We start from the raw sequence: 21,249 nt of genomic DNA on the forward strand, positions 1-21,249 counted from the left end.
GTAGAGGGCGTAAAGGCGCATTGCGAACATTGAAAAAAGACTTTTTTGGGGGAAAAAATTATAAGAGTTTTCATATTAAAAAAAATATATATATATATATTTTCGGGTTAAAACTTTACGTTTTGAAGAAATTGTACAGTTATATTGATTTGAGATAATTTTGATATGAATTTATATGCTCTTATTGTATTTTTTTTTTAATATGAGATACTTAGTTTGTGAATAACTTGTTTTGCGATATTTGGAATTTTGTCGATTGATATGGGTTTTTTCGCTCTGCTTTCACATTGTTATAGAAGAGAAATTTGGCAGTTTAATTTCATTTGTAATCATTTGAAAAATATTTGTAATCTCATTGATATTGATATATTTATTTGTTTGATTGTTTATTGATTGTATACATGCAAAGAATCTTTATTTATATGAATTGTGATTGTAAACTTATTGATTTGAAAGAGGAAGAAAATAAAATATTATTCAAAACAAAAAAAAAAAGACAAAGAAATTCCCCTTAAACGCAGATGTAGAAAGATATAATATATATATATACATGTTCACAAAAAAAAAAATCTAAAGATTAAGCAAACTTTAAAGTCTAACTACCAAAAAAATATCAACGTTATCATGGACAATGTAGGCCCAATTATTTCTCATTAAAAACATCTAAACAAAGAGGTTTTAGAAAAGATCATTGTAAAAGTAGATATCAAAGCATTTTCAATAATTTACAATCATTCAAGCATCTAAATTCTGGTCACATAGCAATAGGAAGAATACAATCTTTTCCTGTCAAGGGCCATTCTTACTATAACATCTCACTATAAAGCTGGTACAGTCTCATTCTACCACATAATGGATGACATTGCTGCATCAAATTTCATAGTAAATAGATTCATTGACTCATTATTTGTCTTTATTGATTTTTAACTGAATTAAAAATAACTTGAGTTTATTGATGATTACAGTTGGATGAATGACCAAAAGTCACAAATACACTGTACTTTTAATTTTTCTTTCAAACACATATTGTGCATGGCTGAAATAATGCAGGAAACAATGTAGTGACTTACTGTTTGAGTACCACGTGAAGTAGACAGGCTTCCAGTTGAACCTAGACTGGCTGTGCTTGATTGTTCTGGAGTTGTAGGTGGTAAAGTTGTTTGTACTGTTGTACTCCCAGGTTGAATCGATGTCTGGAGTGGGGCTGCTGTAGAACCTTCAGGAGTTGTTGGTGGTACAGTGTGTGGTAATGCTGTGGTTATACTCTCTGATGTTGGAGGTTGTATTGTTGTCTGGAGTGGGGCTGCTGTTGAACTGTCAGGAGCTGATGTTTGAAAATTGTGTGGTAATGCTGTGGTTATACTCTCTGGTGTTGTAGGAGGTAATGATGTTTGCAGCAGTACCATTGTTGAACTCTCCGATGTTGTGAGTGGTATTGATGTTTGCAGATTTGCTTTGGTTCCTCTTTCTGGAGCAGATGTGGTTGGACCATCTGGAGATGTGGGTGGTAGTGAAGTGTGCAGAATTGCTGTTATCTTCTCTGTTGTATATGGTAATGATGTGTGGAGGATGCTGGTGGTTAGATCTTCTGGAGTTGTAGGCAGTTGTGGTGTTTGCAGTAATGCTGTGGTTGCTCTCTTCGGGGTCGATGTTGGTGCTGAACTGATTTGATCCACAGTGGTAAGGAATCCTGGAGTTGTTGCTAATGGAGAGATTGAATCTTCTGATGGTGTTGAAACTATAATATGTTCTGGTCTTTCTGAATCACTGGTCATTTCTTCCATCATCACAGTTGTGATGTCAATATCGGTCGTTCCTTTATCGACTAAATTATCAGAAGCTGGAGAAGGACTGACTGTTGATACAGGTAACCCATCTGTTGTTAATTCTGATGGAGTGGTCAACTCTTCTTTTCCATCTCCATCTAAAGGAGAGGTTCCTGTCTCAACTTCTGTATAAACTGCTGTTACCGCATCAGCCGCTTGGCTAGCTTTGCTGGATGCAGAAACTACAGTCTGTGTTACATTCTGTGCTGTGGCAACAGTTTCACCTTTGCTTGTAGGTGAAAGTGTTTGAGTTACATTTAGAAAAGAAATGTAATCGCTACTCACTTGAGTTACGACTTCGAATGTTGTATCCACTTCTGTAACAGTGTCATATTCAATGTCAGTAATTGGTGCAACTGATCTACTTGATGCTGTCACACTCCTTTGTGTTGAGCACAAATCATCACCTCTACATCCAGCTCTTAATCCAACTGATAATCCAACTAAACAACCAACTGTTTAATCAAAAGAATGCAAAACAGAAATTTATTAAAACAGACAACCTGCATGTGAACTAAAAGTGAAAATAATGTTCTAGTGCATACGTCACGGCTGTTTCACTCCCATAGGCCCGGGCGCGGGGTGCGCTCGCGCAGAGGCGATGGTCGGACATCCCGGGGGGGGGGGGGGGGGGGGCACTCAGTATATAATGCATAGTGGGTATGTGCCGCGGAGGGTACCTCCATTTTTACACTCAAAATTCCGTTCCAGGGCATAGCATTTTCATCTTATTAAGAAAAAGAACTAAGAAAGCCGCTCCGAAGCATAGCATTTTCTTCTTATCGAGAGAAAAGAAGAAAGAAATACGCTCCAAAGCTTCGCATATTTATCGTTACGCCGTTCCGGTCGCATTGATCCGCCACAATGGGCTGCAATTTTGGTGAAAAACGGCCGCTGAGCGCTGTCCGACCATCGCCTCTGCGCGAGCGCACCCCGCGCCCGGGCCTATGGGAGTGAAACAGCCGTGACGTATGCCCGTTCCATAGGGATGCACACGCAACCGACCCGTTCCAAGGATCCCCGTTTTCACAAGCAATTGTAGTTCCGAAGCCCGTTCCGAGGACCCTCCTTTTTACAATAAGTCCGCTCCAAGGCCCCCGGTTTTTGTCTCGCCCGCGGCACACACCTACCAATTTTTTGGTCGAGTGCCCCCCCCCCCCCCCCCCCCCCCCGGGTTACCATCTTCCATGGAAAATAAAGAGGAAAATTGTATTGGGGGATAGGTCCTTCTCACATGCTGCGGACAAGTTGTGGAATCAACTTCCTCAGTCACTTCGCTCCATTAAAGTACATGAAACATTTAAAGTACACCTTAAGACCTATATGTTCAACCTTTAATACCTTCACAACTAAATCTATATACACTGTATAATTATGTACATTTTTTAAGAAATAATATTTGTTTTGTATGCATTTAAGGTACACTCTGTGTCATCACACGCTGGTCTGACTTGCTTCCTGTGGGGGCTGGTGCCCTTATTTGCTAGAGCTCCTGTGAGTACTGAGCTGACCGGGCTTGCCCCTTAAATTGTCGGTGAACGGGGCAGCAAGCACAAGGGCACCAGGCCCCACCAGGATGTAGCTGGGAATTTCCAGGATGATACTTGTAGTGACTCAAGATTTCTATTTATATCTAAGTAGCTGTTTGTAATGTACGTGTATATAATATTTGTTATCTAAAGGAACTGTTAGCGCCATGAGCGTCTCTGGACAGTGTGCGCGCTAAAATAAAATATCACTATTATCATTACTATTATTGAGTGTTTATTACATTTAATCTGTATATTTAATTTATATGCACTGGAGAATGGGCTTCAAGATAAAATGCATATCAGGCAGGGCCTACATGTGTATGCTCGACCAGATTTGATTCATCCAACACACCTGTCCCCGAAACAATGCAAAACCCTTTTTTTCTTCAATTTTGTCACCATTTCGTTCTCCTTCTAGAAGACCTAAACATGTAGTAGGCCTACTAATCATTATACGATGTGGTTTGAAACAAATATCATTATTATAAATACCAAGAAAATAATATCGTTTAAAATTTCTTCAATATTGCATGAACTAGAGATGATTGTCCTGCAAAAAGTATTTTAACTTTTATTCCAACTACATTTCAAAGCAAAGCACAAACCAATAAAAATATTCTTCATACACATACTCAGGGGTGTGAGTGGTCACAAATAAAAAGATCTGAAAAAAGCTAATAGAAAGAGCTCCCATACTTTTTGTACAGAGGAAAGCCAAATATAAGGTGAAATTCAGCTGAAAATCAAAACAAAAAAATCTGAAATCAGATAAAAATCTGATCTCTCACATCCCTGCACATGTACTCCAACCACTAGCAAAATTGAAAATTAATTGCTTCAGTGGTGGTTGGAGAGAAAAGAACAATGATAACAGGTGATACACTGCTGGAGAGGAACATGACCAAGACTATGTACTTGGAATGGAAATGCTTCTACTAGAAGGAAGGTATGGTTAATAAATCAGGGCAGATGGAGTAAGGGTCAACAAAAGGGTGGGGTATGACCTGAAAGGTCAAGCTATAATGACCTTAAGGCTGAGGTCAATCTAGAGTAAGTCTTAAAAATAGGAAGCTCTGGAATGCACAGTAGGTAAACAGGTAAATACTCAAATGGAACATTGCTATGCAGTAGACCCTAGAGAGTCTTTTTTTTTTAAGTTTCAAGTTCAGTCCGGTATTGTGTATGAGAGAGTTTATTCCATCATCACAAAGAAGCTGTTAATATAATACCACTTGAAATATACCGTAAGGAAAACAACATCACTAGACAATTTAAATCAAAATCATACCTCATGTGTTTGTTAAGAGCATCAATGCAGCTATACATGTATGAGCTATTACAATGCAATATAGGCCTATTATCATCATTATCAAATAGATATTAGTTATTATCATCATTATTATTGTTGTTGTTGTTATCATTCATTATCATCGTCACCATCATCATAATCATAAATGATCACACCAATAATAATAATAATAATAAAAATATACAGTTCTTGTATAGGGCATATCACATTATGAATAATGTCTCTATGCGCTTCCAAATGACTTGGATATTATTACACAAGCTGTAGCTTGGCAGCCATAATTACTATAAAGATTACAGCGCACACGCATTTCAAGGAATAAATTCCTGCCAGGAACCCTTTCACCTCACCTGGGTTGAGTGCAGCACAATGTGGATGAATTTCTTGCTGAAGAAAATTACACCATGGCTGGGGTTCGAACCCACGACCCTCTGTTTCAAAGTCAGAAGACTAATCCACTGGGTCACACATAAATCGTGTGGAGCGTTGTGGCCCAGTGGATTAGTCTTTTGACTTTGAAACAAAGGGTCGTGGGTTTGAATCCCAACCATGGCATAATTTCTTTCAGCAAAATATTTTACACATTGTGCTGCACTCAACCCAGGTAAGGTGAATGAGTATCCGGCAGAATAAATTCTGTGAATGCATTGGCGCTGAAAAGAAGCTTGAGTTAAAGCTGGGGTAATAATAATAACAACGTGCCTAGGAATAGAATATTTCTAGATAGATGGCGCTATATAATATAAATGCCTATTATTATTATTATTAATCATCAGTAGCATTATCATTAGGCAGTATGCAATGCAAGAACTAATGATGTTAAACAATATTCTTTTTCTTTATTTTTATGACCTAGTATAAAAAATTCAAATTCTAATATTTGATGGCATAGAAGCTCCACAGTAAATAATAAAAAAAGATAATTATTTAATTGGCACCCACATTTGCAGTTTTCTTTGTGACAGTAGGCAAAAACTTAAAGTACAAGTCCACCCCAGCAAAAAGTTGACTTGAATAAAAAGAGAAAAATCAAGCAAACATAACACTGAAAATTTCATCAAAATTGGATGTAAAATAAGAAAGTTATGACATTTCAAATTTTCGCTTAATTTCACAAAATAGTTATATGCACATCCTGGTCGGTATGCAAATGAGGAGACTGATGACGTCATCCACTCACTATTTCTTTTGTATTTTATTATGTGAAATATGAAATATTCGACTTTTCTCCTCATTGTCAAGTGAAACAATTATTCATTCCTCCCTGAACATGTGGGATTAGCATCGTTTGATATTATATGGTTCAGTCAAGTTGATCCTTATTGTCAGATCTGTAAAAAATGAAATATTGTATAATTCAAACAAATAAAACCAAAAGAAATAGTGAGTGAGAGACATCATCGACTGTCTCATTTGCATGTCACTGAGTTGTGCATATCACTGTTTTGTGAAAAATAAACGAAACTTTAAAATGTCATAACTTTCTTATTTTACATCCGTTTTTGATGAAATTTTCACCATTATTCTAGATTGATTTGTCTCTTTTTATTCAAATCAAATTTTTGCTGGGGTGGACTTGCCCTTTAACAAGTGAAACGCCTCTGGCAGTCTCACCTGCATTACGCGATTCAATATAGTAGCAGTGCTGACTTTAAATAAAATAATTATTCACAAAAAACACCATTCATATAATGATACAATACTACGTTAATTGACCCTAAATGACATTTGACCTTGATCATGTGACCTAAGACTTGTCAGTGATACTTGTTGTTTACCCATGTCTACAATTCATGAACTATATCCATAAACTTTGAAAGTTATGACAGCAATTAAATATTTACCTCCAACATGGCCAAAGTTCATTGACCTTAAAGCAGATAAGAACCAATAGCGCCATCCCGAGTCCTCCACTTCTCATACCTAGCCAGTTTCCTGACCCATAATAAGTGTAGTCTCGTAATGTAGACCCACTTGAATGATAACATGCTAATTAACTACTCCATAATTTATACCACAATAATTATGTTACCAAGTAGCAAAACAATTTTTTTTCCTCTCATAACATTTTAGTTTCTCTTTATACAATTATAGGTCAATTTATTCTCTGTAGTATTAGTAGATATCTATAAATATATATTTTAAGAGTAAGACTATGTTTTTATAACACACAGTCAATGAGAGACCACACACAGTTCACTCCCCTTTAATAATCTTTGACCTTAGTCATGTCACCTGAAACTCGCATAGGATGTTCTGTGATAATTGATTACTCTTATGTCCCAGTATTATGAATCGGATCCATAAACTTTCAAAGTTATGATGGTAATTCAAGAAAAAAAAACCCAACTTGGCTAAAGTTGGGCTTTTTTTGCTCCCCCCCCCCCCCAGATCACGGTCATTGATCACATGATCGTGCCGAAAATTGACAGGCATGTCACTCATGACGTTATCTCCTTATACATTGGATAGATAATTGTACCAAAATTCTGCAAATTCACTTTTAATTAATCAATTATAAATGCTAAATAATGTACATATTTGGCTGTAAATCCTTAAATATTGCTCAAAAACTACTACTAAATGTGGGATTCTTATCAAATTTAGGAACTTATCAAATTTATATTGAAAAAATGGTGATATCAATTTCTCTTCTTAGGTATCTTATTAGGTTTTTAAAATTTTCTTATGCATTTCTTAATTTTTACTTCATGTTTCTTATTGTTTTTTCGAGGGAAATCTTAAGCGATACTATTTCAGTCATAAATAACATGAAATCAATTACTTTTAATAAGTAAAAATAAAAATGATACAGTTTGCATTGGATTTGTACATGAAATCACATTTTTTAGCATTTTTAGATGGTTAATATACTGGGCTGGAATTACTCAGATTTATAAGATTTACCACCAGACCACACTCAAATACTGTTTTGTACATAATTTTACAGTATTGTCACTTAATTTTCTTTGTATTTTCATTCCTTCTTGCCAATAATTAATTTCTCCATAAAGTTGTATTGTTATTTTTATCGAGTGAAATTTAATGAATCAAATTACAATTTCATTGACAAAAAGTTAAATACCAAATTAATTTCTTTCCAAAAAATTGAATGTAGGCATGTAAAATTACAATTAGAAGTTGTTTCTCTTGAGCTTGACACAAAGGAATTCTAAGAATGTAATCCCCTCTGACCTTAAATTGAAGAGAAATTATAAACCAGCTTGGGTTGCCTTAATCAATGTGACCTCCTTACCATACCACAGCATGTAAACATGCCACTCTACAAAATCCCCCACTTTCAATATACTTGTCAAAGTGTGAACAAGCTTACAAAGAAAAAAAGTATCCAATGAAATGAGAATGTTCTCACAGTGTTTATATTAAATGCAGGATAGGTCCAATGCAAAGAAAGCAATACAATTGTGTTTCAAGAAATCTATCATGGTCTTGAATAATGTCAATCGATGTTCTTGGATGCACAATGTGATAACCCTGGCTTCCCTGTGCTTTCAATTGACTAAAGGATAATGAACATCTTTTATCTCAGACTCAAAGCTCATTGAAAAATAAACAAGCAGATCCACACAATGTACAAGACTGTAAAGACAAATAACTTTGAACATGATGACCAAATGATAATCCTAATCCTATTCCCATATCAACATAATCAATGACTGCAATCACTCAATGAATGTAGATTAAATTGACATGAAGTTCAATAAAGCATGAAAATACTTGTAACAAATTCAGTAGGCTTTGAGTATAAGTATAGTGGGAATTATTCATCTAAGGTTGGACTGGCATGATACTATTTTCCCGAGGGGTGAAGCCCTGAAGGAAAAATAGTGATTTTGCAAGTATTAATAAAATTAATAAAATTTGATAAATACATTCAATGTTCATATATTTACACATCAGAGGGGCATCACATTGAGATACCACTGTACTCAGTGAAAGTGCAAGTGATCTGTAATAGTGTCATTGTGTGCCAATAGGCGAATATTGACTTTCTTACTAAATCCACTATATCCACTTGTCATTTGTCAGATCAATAACTTCCTGAATTGCCTAACAAAGGGGCTATACAATCCCAAAGTTTACATGTGGACAATATCATTTTAAAATTACTTGTCAATGGACAAAAGTTACCAATGGAGTATATTCTTCAGGCTAGGATTTGTGGTTTGATTTTTAGAATTCATATCAAGATGACATTTGTAACAATTTCTTTTATTTTTTGCGTGTAGCTCAATTCTGTTGTCACTTTAGTCAGTTCAATGGCCAATCCACTCTGACAAGAAAATATCAACTACAGTACAGGCCCTACTCATAAATCATTTAAAAATTCGCTTTTGAGGAAACAACAATTGAAGTTTTATTCTGTAAAGTCTATAAATTGATCCAAAACAGTAAAATCATATAGGAATATAGTAAATTAATTGCATGGAAATCCAATCTCAAAAACAAGCTGTAAAGTAGGTAAAAGTATTGAAAATTTCAAAAGTGGTGATCACTATTCATAATGTGTATTAACCTTCATGAACATGTCTAGTCTAGTGCCTTTGAGAAGACAAGAGATAAATCATTACCTAGAGATTAATCTCATTAATGGTTAAATTCAAGTTTTCACAAATAAATGCATTAAATAGAAAGTGATGCAGCAGTCACACAATTTGGGTAGCTTAATGCTAGGATGACTACTGGATTATAATTCACATTATTTAATCTTTTTTTAATGTACTCTTTTGGCAAACATTAAAGAAAAGGCATTTGAAAATTAAACAAAAAATAACTTTTTGGTACAGAATTAAAACAAAATACACATGAACAAAATGTACCCGGTATATAAAAAGGAGGCATTAATCCAAACTGAACTTTCCCCTCGAGCTTTTGACCTCAAATAAACAACAAAAAATCATTCTTACACTACGCTACAGTATTGAGGTTTTAAAATCCCAATATATTTTAAGCCTGTTTTTCTGCTCTTCAACATAAGATTTCCAAAACCATGACACTTCATTTTTTGTAGGATAAAGTTTTGGATAGCCAGTGTTAGATTTTACTTCATGAATGTAGTAATTAAATCCTTGTCCAAGAGTCAGAAAAGGCAAATTCACTCGAGTTTTCAGCATGTAGATCTATATACAATAGATCTACAACGCTCTTAGGCCCTGGAGTAAAGAATCAAACTGATAGTAAGTTGAACCAAAATCAGAATATAATCTAAATCAGTGTATATTTCATGTTAATTCAGTAATCTCAATAAGTATAAACAAGTTTTAAGCTCCAAGTCAACAGGACTAGTAATCATAGCCATGAAAATGTTTTCGCTAAACTGCAATTTCAGGGGTTGTATTTTGAAAATTGTCTGTTTTCATTGATCTTTATCTTATCTCAAATTTCTGGAAATGCCCATTCTCCATCTGTCAACTTATCATTATCCGATTTTATATCAACCAATAAAGTGTCTTCTGTAAAAAAAAAAAAAAAAACATGAGGCGTATGTTATTTCCTTTGCTTCCCCAACGCTTAATAAAAATTTGCTTGTGCGCTACTGTGCTAAAAATGCCAATGATGATTCTCCCTAGAATGGCATCTTTAAATAGATTCATCATCTAGAACGAGATCATAATGTTGCTGAAAATTCTGCAAATATGTCTCTGAAAGTTCATTTTTATGTCTCCTGTTGTAAAACATGTTCTTGCAGGGATCGATGACCAAGGAGAAAATCATTTGAATAACAATAGCTCCTCCCCTAATTGTATTTATATCAGTTTCCAAGTTAACATAAAAAAGATGAGAGAATACCTTTATCTTGCCCACAGATATCAAGTAAGGTTGAGATCTACAATGTACAATTTTCAGCTTTATGTTTAGTTTACACCTATATCTAGATCTAACTCACACTGAACTACACTACATGTATGGTAGGGGGTCCCAAAGCTGCGCGGGTCCTAAAGCTACGCACCACTCATCGCGCATGCAGTTTTTATGGCAAATGCGCCTTCTGTGTGTGGAACTGTGACTTCAGAGTGACAAACGATTCCTATTCAATTTTTTCTACAGAGGGGGCAGTAAATCTCTAAATGCAGAGAAAACCAACAACTGTTTGGAATTTTGAAGTTATATTCGCTTTAATTTCATTTTATCCTATAATGATTTGAAAATATTTTAGAAATTGAGGCACAGGAAATACTATTTTTTTTGCATGATAAATCGGGTGCGTAGCTTTAGGACCCCTTCTACATCGGGCGGAGAAATCAAGAGGTGTTCGGAAAACACGGCGGGATTTTCGTATAATGAGTTTTGCGATATTTTCTTCTTTGTTAATGATCTTTAGAATGTTTGCCACAAATTAGTGAAAGATAATTTGTTGAAATATTAAAATTGGGATAGTTTTTATTGTTTGAAAACAAAGTGCGTAGCTTTAGGTCCCCCCATTATACAGCTACATTGCCATTGGCAGCACTCAAATGGAGACGATAGTAAAATGTCTGACTGAATTACCGGTAGATAAATCCCCAGAAATGATGGCTTTTCCTGAGTAACATAATATATATATGCTCAGTGAAAGATGCTATTTTATAAACAAAAGATAGAACTACAAAATGATAAAATAAATTTTAGAATAGGGTTCTACAGATTTTATTGTAACTCTTAGTCTTAGACCTAAGAAAAAATACTAGAGTCTAGTCTCTAGAGAGTAGGCCTAGCCCTAGCCTACTACTAGTGACGTGAGTTTAGCTGAAGACTGAAGTTACACTTACAACTTAATCTAACATTGACTCAAACAATAAGGAGCCCTTGTATGGTAATCACATCCCTTCAACAATACATCACATCTGATGAGAACCTATGTAATCAGTCTGCCCTATCTATATAACGTATTATGTTACTATGTTACTATAGTATTACGCATCTCAGCCTATTGTATTGCTGCAATCAATTTTGAAGCTGCAGCAGCAAGAGTCGAAATCAACATTCAATGAATGGACAATCACACTTGCATGGCCATGGGCTTGCATCTTCGGTAAGTTCGGATACTCAATCATTTCACTCTCGGGTTTCAACATTAAAAACTAAACGTTACCTTACTAATAATATAAGAGAAAGATGCCAGTGAATGTATACTTACTTAAGAAAATGATAACGGTAATCCTTTGATACAAACCCATGACTGACTCTGTAATTGTTTGATAACCTGATTGAGATAGTATTTGTATACCTTACTCCTTAGTCTTAGAAGTGCGCATCTCGTATACGATCTCTTGATGAATATAATGCAGCAGCAGCATCTGGCAGCGCAGTGCATGAGAGCTAGAGACGGTTATCCAAAGTCACACGCAGTATACGTATGCGAGGTACCGGGGGTGTGCCCGGAGCTTGGTCTCGAGATGCGATCGTGCAAGACCCACTTTTCTACCCCCCCCCCCCCCCTCCCTTTGAAATGGAAATTTAGTCTCTCTGACCATGGACCTATATGCTCTGACAAAACATTGATGTTAGCCTAAGTGTTAGCCCCAAGTAAATCGGAACACCCAAACTCGGTCATTAAGAAGCTTGGAGAAGAAGAAAGAAGAAGAAGAAAAAGAAGAAGAAAAGGAGGAGGAGAATTAGGAGAAGAGGGTTTTCACAACAAAAAAATACTGCTCAATAATTAATATTAAGAACTTCATTATTTTGTTAGAGATTTTCAGCGTTTGCTCAGTGACGTTTACTCTATCAGAACTTGAGCTTGCGTTTACACAAATACAAGAGCATGCACGGTCCACTAAGAAAAGGTAATTTCAATTTTTAAAATGACTAAATAAACAAGCATAATGCCAAACATTATCGAAATAGGGTGTAAAATATGTATTTTATAATATTGTAAAGTTTCGCATATTAAGTCACAAAATGGTTAATATGCAAAACAGTAATACAAACGAGATCTCCCCTCTCTCCCTCTCATGTGTTCTTCCTCCCCTTATAAGATCGAAGAGTCAACGATGCCAATCTATCACTCACTATTTCCATTGTATTTATGAAAATATAGAAACTTTGTTTTATTACAAAGAGTAGAAATCAAAATATTTCATAATGATATACAAAAATAGGTGATAATAATCGTCGGTTTCCTCTTTTTCAAACCGACCAGGATTTTCATATTCACTGTTTTGTGAAATTAACATGAAACTTCGTAATGTCAAAACTGCTTTATTTTACATCTAATTTTGATGAACTTAATTTCTCAGCGTTAAGCCTGTGATTTTCTTTTGAGTTTTTTTTCAAATTTTGGTCGGGGTGCATGGACTTGCTTCTCAACTTGTTTATTTGTCATCCGATTTTGATGAAATTACCAGCTTTATGCTATTTTAGGTTTTTTTTCTTTCTCACTCAAATCAACTTTTTGCTGGGATTATCTTCTTTTTATTTGAACATTCATTTTATTATTTTAAAATGCCACCGGGCTGGCATGGCGGCTCAGTGCTAGAGCGTCCGCCTCATGAACGGGAGGTCGTGGGTTCGATCCTCGGCCGAGTCATAATTACCAAAGACTTCTAAATATGAGACCTTTGCCTTGCTCGATTTAGTTTCTTAACTGAAGTGGCTACCCATGCACTGTACTGGCGTAAAAATCCGGTCCGAGCAGTGGGGGTGAAAGCAATATATTGACCTGAAAATTAAAAATTTTACATAATCTTGAATATTTCAGTAAAAGACCTTTCACGATTTCTTTTTCAATGGCTTTAATATTTTAATGCGAGCGAGCAAATTTTCAGTATTGAAAGACCTGGTGACCCAAATCGTCTTTTATGAGGTGCGATCAGTGGCGTACCTAGGATTTTCCACAGTGACAGGGGAGGCAAAATCGGCCGCCAAAAAATTTGACAAGCAAAAAAAAAAAAAAAAAAAAAAAAAGGTCTTCAATAACTAACAAAATAACGGTTTTCGTACCAGAAAAAAAATTGACAAGCAAAAAAAAAAAAAAAAAAAAAAAAAAAAAAAAAAAAAAAAGGTCTTCAATAACAAAATAACGGTTTTCGTACCAGAAAAAAAATTGACAAGCAAAAAAATAAAAATAAATAAAAAAATAAAAGGTCTTCAAGCTCATCAGGGGAGGGGGGGAATAAAGGTCTGTTAAGCTCGTCAGGGGGGGCAGGTATATGTCTTTTGTATGGTTTGTGGGTCGTCAGGGTGGGCAGAGTGCCCCCTGCCCCCCCGTAGGTACGCTAGTGGGTGCGATTATTGGATAATGCGGCGATTGAGCATAGCGAGCGAGCAAATTTTCAATAGATGGAAGAAAGAATGATGCCCCAAAACCTCAAAGGGCAAGTCCACCCAACAAAAGTTGATTTGAATAAAAAGAAAAAATCAAACAAAAGTAATAATTGAAAATTTCATCAAAATCGGATGTGAAATAAGAAAGTTATGACACTTAAGTTTCGCTTAATTCTACAAAACATTAATGCACATCCCAGTCGGTATGCAAAATATGAGGGAACTGATGACATCACTCACTCACTATTTCTTTTATATTTTATTATATGAAATATTCTAATTTTCTCCTCATTGTCCTGTGAATTTTTTTTATATCTCCCTGAACTTGTGGAATTACCATTGTTTAACATTTTATGGTTCAGTCAAGTTGGACCTCATCGTCAAAATCTGTAAAAATTTAGATATTATATAATATTCAAATAATAAAAAACAAAAGAAATAGTGAGTGAGGGGAATCATCGATTCTCTCATTTGTAATATGTGACTATATTGTGCATACACTGTTAAAAAAAACCTGATTTTACATTAAAAAAACAAGATTTTACAGAAAGCAATAACAGAATCATTCTGTAAATTCATTCTACAATTTAACAGAACAGGTCTGTTTGAAAAGTGAAAAAATAGTGTTTTATTTAAAGGACAGGTCCACCCCAACAAAAAGTTGATTTGAATAATAAGAGAAAAATCGTACAAGCATAACACCGAAAATTTCATCAAAATCGGATGTCAAAATAGGAAAGTTATGATATTTTTAAGTTTCGCTTAATTTCACAAAACAGTTATAATTATGCACATCCTGGTCAGTATGCAAATGAGGGGACTGATGACACCACTGCACTCACTATTTCTTTTGTATTTTATTATATGAAATATGATTTGTTCTAATTTTCTCCTCATTGTCCTGTGAGACAAAGTTGTATTCCTCCCTGAACATGTGGTATTACCATTGTTATAACATCTTATGGTTCAGTTAAGTTGGTCCTTAATGTCATATTGGTAAAAACTGAAATATTGTATAATTCAAACAATAAAAAACAAAAGAAATAGTAAGTGATGGACATCATCGACTCTCTCATTTGCATGTCACTGAGTTGTGCATATCACTGTTTTGTGAAAAATAAGCGAAACTTTAAAATGTCATAACTTTCTTATTTTACATCCGATTTTGATGAAATTTTCAGCATTATGCTTGTTTGATTTTTCTCTATTGATTCAAATCAACATTTTTCTGGGGTGGACTTGACCTTTAAGGAAATTTGTAATGTTCCATACACCAAATATCTATTTCCTGTAATTTTACATGATATAATGTAAGATTTTACGCAATCTGGTAAGATTACAGATGTTCTCGAGACTCTGCTGCAGGAACTTCTTTTATATTAAGGATTAATTTTCTAACAGTCTATATCTACTGTGAAAAATAAGCGAAACTTTTAAATGACATAACTTTCTTATTTCACATCTGATTTTGATCATTTTCAGCATTATGCTTGTCTGATTTTTCTCTATTGATTCAAATCAACATTTTTCTGAGGTGGACTTGACCTTTAAAGGACAAGTCCACCCCAACAAAAAGTTGATTTGAATAAAAAGAGAAAAATCCAGCAAGCACAACACTGAAAATTTCATCAAAATCAGATGAAAAATAACAAAGTTATGACATTTTAAAGTTTCGCTTAAATTCACAAAACAGTATATTCGCATCCTTGTCCGTATGCAAATGAGGAGACTGATGACATCAGTCACTCACTATTTCTTTTGTATTTTATTATGTGAAATATGAAATATTCCAATTTTCTCCCTGTTGTCGTGTGAAACATTGATTAATTCCTCCCTGAAGATGTGCAATTAGCATTGTTTAATATATATGGTTCAATCAAGTTGGTCCTTATTATCAAATTTGTAAAAAATGAAATATTGTATAATTCAAACAATAAAAAACAAAAGAAATAGTGAGTGAGGACATCATCTACTGTCCATTTGCAAATCACTGTTTTGTGAAAAATAAGCGAAACTCTAAAATGTCATAACTTTCTTATTTTACATCCGATTTTGATGAAATTTTCAGCATAATGCTTGTTTGATTTTTCTCTTTTTATTCAAATTAACATTTTTCTGGAGTGGACTTGGCCTTTAAGTGGTAGGCATATGTTATTATCACATCACGGGCTATATCATACAGGGGTATGTAACTGCGTGGATAATACAAGTCTTCACTAGCTTGAAGGTCTATAAAGGTGTCTTTTTTTCGATGGCTAGATTGTATTCGTTGTGACGCAAACTACTGAATTACAGTAAGTATCCAAGTGCGAGCGAGCACATTTTTTATAGTTGAAAGACAGAATGATAACCAATTTGTCTGTCAAGAAGTATAATTATGGGAGAAATTGCGGCGGTGAGCGTAGTTAGCAAGCCTTAAAAAAGTTGCTTCTGTCGTTTAAAATGATGATGATAAGGGTATTATAAATAACGTAAACTTTAGAAGAATGTGAACAAGAAATATAAAAAGAGCAAATAAAGATTAAAATAGTCGAGTTTTGTTCCATGAAAACTCATTAGCTCACTGGTTAAAGTGAGATGAGAATGAAAACAAAAATAGGATCAAGATTATCGCCTTATCGGGAATAAGGGTGCCATAAATTATGAAAATGCCCGGTGAAAAATGATCATAAGCCATCACAGGCCACAATATAAACTTTAAAAAAAAAGTGGTATAAAAATATCACAATGAAATATTATTATGAAAAGGAAAGATTTCTAATAATATTTAAGATTATATTGGGAGATGATGCAACATTTGATATTTTGAGCAAAGATTAGTGTTTCATTAACGGCATTCAGTGACTCATCGCACACTTAACTTGAAAAATACGGTATTATAGGTCAAATATTTTTTAACAAAATCCCCCGCTTCCATATTAGAGATACCAAATGACCCCCCCCCCCTCCCCATATTCACGAGAGTGTATTTAAAGGATATTTTGATTCGTTATGATAAGTTGTAATCATATTTAAAAGTAATTGGAATCACATATTCATAAATGGACTTTATAACTAAACTCCCATGATGCAGTGGATAACATTTGCTATAAGTTAAACGTAGTGATTTGTCACGACCAAATTCTTGTAAGAATCGATTGAGCGCGGGAGCGGAGTGACCACGTGAGAAATTTTGCAATTTTTTAATGCAAAAGTAGGCCAATTTAAAGGGATGATGATTTCATGTAATAACATTAGAAAAGGGAAAGTGAGGTTGTGTGACATCATCAGCCCACCTAATGAATATTCGTGACGATGAGCATATAACTGTTTTCCCAAAATATTGACAAACTTGAAAGTTCAATAACTTCATTATCTGTTAATCGATTTTAATGAATTTTCAGCATATTGCTTTGTGGATTTTACTCTATTTATTTAGATTACGTATTTTCAGCCCGGACCATCCCTTTAAGCACTTTGATAGCATTTAAAGATGAATCCACACATTAACAGTAGTATTAACTATTTTGATGATAATTTTTTTTTTCTATCTTGACTGAAAGTGGGGGATGATTGTACATGCCATCCCCCCACCCCCCCCCCGGATTTACGCCCGTGTGGCTACCCTCGGTAAATGAATTGTTATTATTATTATTATTATTATTAAAGGACAAGTCCACCCCAACATAAAGTTGATTGGAATAAAAAGAGAAAAATCCAACAAGTATAACACTGAAAATTTCATCAAAATCGCATGTATAATAAGAAAGTTATGACATTTTAAAATTTCGCTTAATTTCACAAAATAGTTATATGCACATCCTGGTCGGTATGCAAATGAGGGAACTGATGACATCACTCACTCACTATTTCTTTTGTATTTTACTATATGAAATATGAAATATTTTGATTTTCTCATCATTGTCATGTGAAATGAAGTTTCATTCCTCCCTGAACACGTGGAATTCCATTATTTGAACATTTTATGCTACAGGCAAGGAGGTCCTAATCGTCAAATTCGCAAAAATTGAAATATTGTATAATTCAAACAATAAAAAACAAAAGAAATAGTGAGTGAGTGACATCATCGACTCTCTCATTTGGATGTAACTGGCTCGTTCATATAACTATCTTGTTAAAAATAAGCGAAACTTTGAAATGTCATAACTTTCTTATTTTACATCCGATTTTGATGAAATTTTCAGCATTGTGCTTGTCTGATTTTTCTCTATTGATTCAAATCAACATTTTTCTGAGGTGGACTTGACCTTTAATGTAGTTTTTAATTACGAAGTCCTTGAATATAATGTTTCAAACAAAAGATGGCGCTATATACAATTTACGGTCACGAGCTTGTTACGATCTTTCTTCTTTAAAAACATAAATATTGCCACAATCGGACTAAGAAGACAAGGGTTGAAAGATAAAGGAATTTGATGACACAGGGGTGGATTGAGCTTTCGCCGATGGGGAGGGGGGGGGGGTGATATTTTCAGGTATATCTCCCCCGGTTGGCCGCTAAAAGCTGGTGTTTGTTTTCGTGTTGGGTTTTTTTTTCTTTTTCATGCAGGGGGTAGTGCTAAAGATTGAAGTTTTAAGAAAACAAGATCAGTTTGCAAGCGCAAAGCAAGCTTAAAATTTTAGATATTTCATGTATTCAAACCCAGGGGCGGCGGAACGAATTTGAAAGGGGGGCACAGGGAAAAAGGGCACGTTGTTTTTCGAAAGGGGCACTATCTTAAAACAAATGACTTATTTACAGTGGAGTAATGAGCCAAACTTTGAGGCGGCTAGATATGACGTATTATGTAAATTTATAAGAAGTTGTGAGCGAGCGAAGCGAGCAAAAATTTGACATGTTTATAATGAAAATCAAATTTTGTGATAGATTTTGACATGATATTCAGAAAATAATATTATATTTTACCCATTCCTCTTTCTTTTTCTTTCCTTTCTCTTGTTTCCTTGGTCGTGAAAAATTGGGAGGGGGAGACCCCAAGCCCCCCCCCCATCTGTATGCCACTGCTTATCTACCCCACTCACATAACTCATGAAACTTAACGCACATATGATTGTTACAATTTTTTTTTCCTTCATAAGTAGTAATTATAAAAATTAGAATTTTGTTTTTTTTTGTTCTAAAGGGGAACTCGTTAACACATAAAATGGGTCCTTCTCAGGTGAAAGGGGTACAGAACATGTTCGTGAGGGGGCATTTTTCTTGCGTGAAAAAGGGCACTTTTTCAGTCCTTCAAAAAGTAGGGAGCACTGTGACCCCGCCCCCCCCCCCCCCCGATCGCCGCCCCTGTTCAAACCTGACCATATGTGAGAAAGTATATATACATGTACAACAGCTTTGGCGACTCTTTTTTCTGAAAGAATGAAGAGAACAATGGTAGGCGTAGCTTAAATCAAAGTTCCCAGAGCTATCTGCCCTTTGGAAAAATTGGTGATGCCGAAAAAATGTCTCTGCCGGGGATCGAACCCGGGCCCCCAGCTTTGAACGCCGGTGCCTTATAACCACTTGATCACAAAGACGGGTTAGTTGATATGGCGACCCCAATCCGATTGACCGTCAGATAAACAGATTTTTTACACCACCAATCAAATTTCCTTTGTCGGGTGTATATGAGTTTTGAACAATGACAAGCCGCCATGCATCATCTGGATCAAAGCTATTGCTTTGATATATATATATATATATATATATATATATATATATATATATATATACGTGTACCCAACGCTCTTGAGGTGTGAGTATGAAACATGATGAGATGAGGTCAACTCAAAAGATGACGCATGCAGGAAAGAATTGTTAGCTTTAACTTTCGTCTTTATTAAGACTTCGTCAGAAGCGGTCTGAAAAATACAAGGGGATACAACATCCAAGTTTGGCTTATAATAACAAATTAATGCACATCAATGAATTATCATCAAGTAGAATATAATTATTCCATAATCTCATTAGACAGAGAAATTAATTAATAAATCAACTAATGAATGAATAACAAATAATTAATTCGATTAAAAGAATAATTCTTTAAATGAATAAGGCATACCTATAAATACAGACAATATTGTGGCAGTAAAGTAGGATGCCTATCAGATTCTATCTCGTTCTTAATGAAAGTGACGTCACAAATTGCCAAATGAAAACTTTGGTTGCTATAGCACATTGGTAATGCGCATATTATGTCACAATGAACATGAATATTCATTAAATAGATATTGTAAACTGGAGGATGATGAAGAAAATAGTGTTTCTTACGAACATTTTGGTAAAAAGTAATTAAAACTCTATGAAACGATATAAAATTTGAAATCAAATTGAGTAATGATTAGAAATAAAATTGTTAATAATTCTCATAATAAATGACAAGTAATCAAAGGTCCCACTTCTCAAGCTTGCATGTGTTACCAAGAAAGCAGATACAAAAGAAAAAGTATCATAAATTGATATCATTTAATTAGTGACACTGATGTAAAAATGTGACACACGATTGAGGTTAATTAGAAAATATTTATTCTTCTACATTGATGCCGTTTGGAACAAGTGTCTTAAGTTTCAGAATCCAATATGATTCTCGTTTGAGTATGATTCATTCCACAGATGACATTGAAATCGTAGGAATAGAACTTATCAGAAAACACCATGTAGGAATCAATCTATATATAGTGCGCTTCCTCCATCTTCAGCGCATTGATTTCTTTGAAAGGTTAGTTTCACAATCCGTATGCCCATGAACAGACGTGTTTTTCAAGACTGTTTCAGAAACGGATTTTGAATTCTTTTTTTGTCACATCATGCATGGCACTGACGAAGAGTGTGACTTAACCTCCTTATTTCATTTTTGAGAGCTATGCTCCTATTAAAATCTACGATTTTATTTTTACGGCATTTTCTAAACTTTGTGTGATTAAATGCGACACACGATTGAGGTTAATTAGAAAATATTTATTCTTGTACATTGATGCCGTTTGGAACAAGACTGTCTCAAGTTTCAGAATCCAATATGATTCTCGTTTGAGTATGATTCATTCCACAGATGACATTGAAATCGTAGGAATAGAACTTATCAGAAAACACCAGGAATCAATCATATATAATATATATACATGTATATATATATATATATATATATATATATATATATATATTGTGAAAGAAATGGATGAAGAGAACCATGGTAGGCGTAGCTTAAATCAAGGTCCCCCATAGCTATCCACCCTTTGGAAAAATTGGTGATGCCGAAAAATGTCTCTGCCGGGAATCGAACCCGGGCCCCAAGCTTTGAACGCCGGTGCCTTAACCACTAGACCACAGAGACGGCTTAGT

At 34.7% G+C, this 21,249-nt stretch overlaps 1 protein-coding gene across 2 annotated transcripts in view; it reads right to left on the reverse strand.

Annotated features, from left to right (window-relative positions):
- The window catches only part of LOC129255400 (mucin-2-like), a 32,535-nt gene extending 20,509 nt beyond the window's left edge, over positions 1-12,026 (reverse strand). Inside the window, exons 1-2 of one of the 2 annotated variants that reach the window (XM_064097604.1) lie at positions 11,901-12,026; positions 1,071-2,281 (exon numbers count right to left, since the gene is read on the reverse strand). In XM_064097604.1, the coding sequence (XP_063953674.1) occupies positions 1,071-2,281; positions 11,901-11,982 (1,293 nt within the window). In that variant the 5' untranslated portion in view covers positions 11,983-12,026. Of the gene's footprint in view, positions 1-1,070; positions 2,282-11,805 lie in introns of both variants that reach the window. The other variant, XM_064097605.1, reaches the window with a different exon arrangement.
- Between the last annotated feature and the right edge of the window lie 9,223 nt (positions 12,027-21,249).

The sequence above is a fragment of the Lytechinus pictus genome, chromosome 3, assembly GCF_037042905.1.
Source record: "Lytechinus pictus isolate F3 Inbred chromosome 3, Lp3.0, whole genome shotgun sequence".
Classification (NCBI taxonomy): domain Eukaryota; kingdom Metazoa; phylum Echinodermata; class Echinoidea; order Temnopleuroida; family Toxopneustidae; genus Lytechinus; species Lytechinus pictus.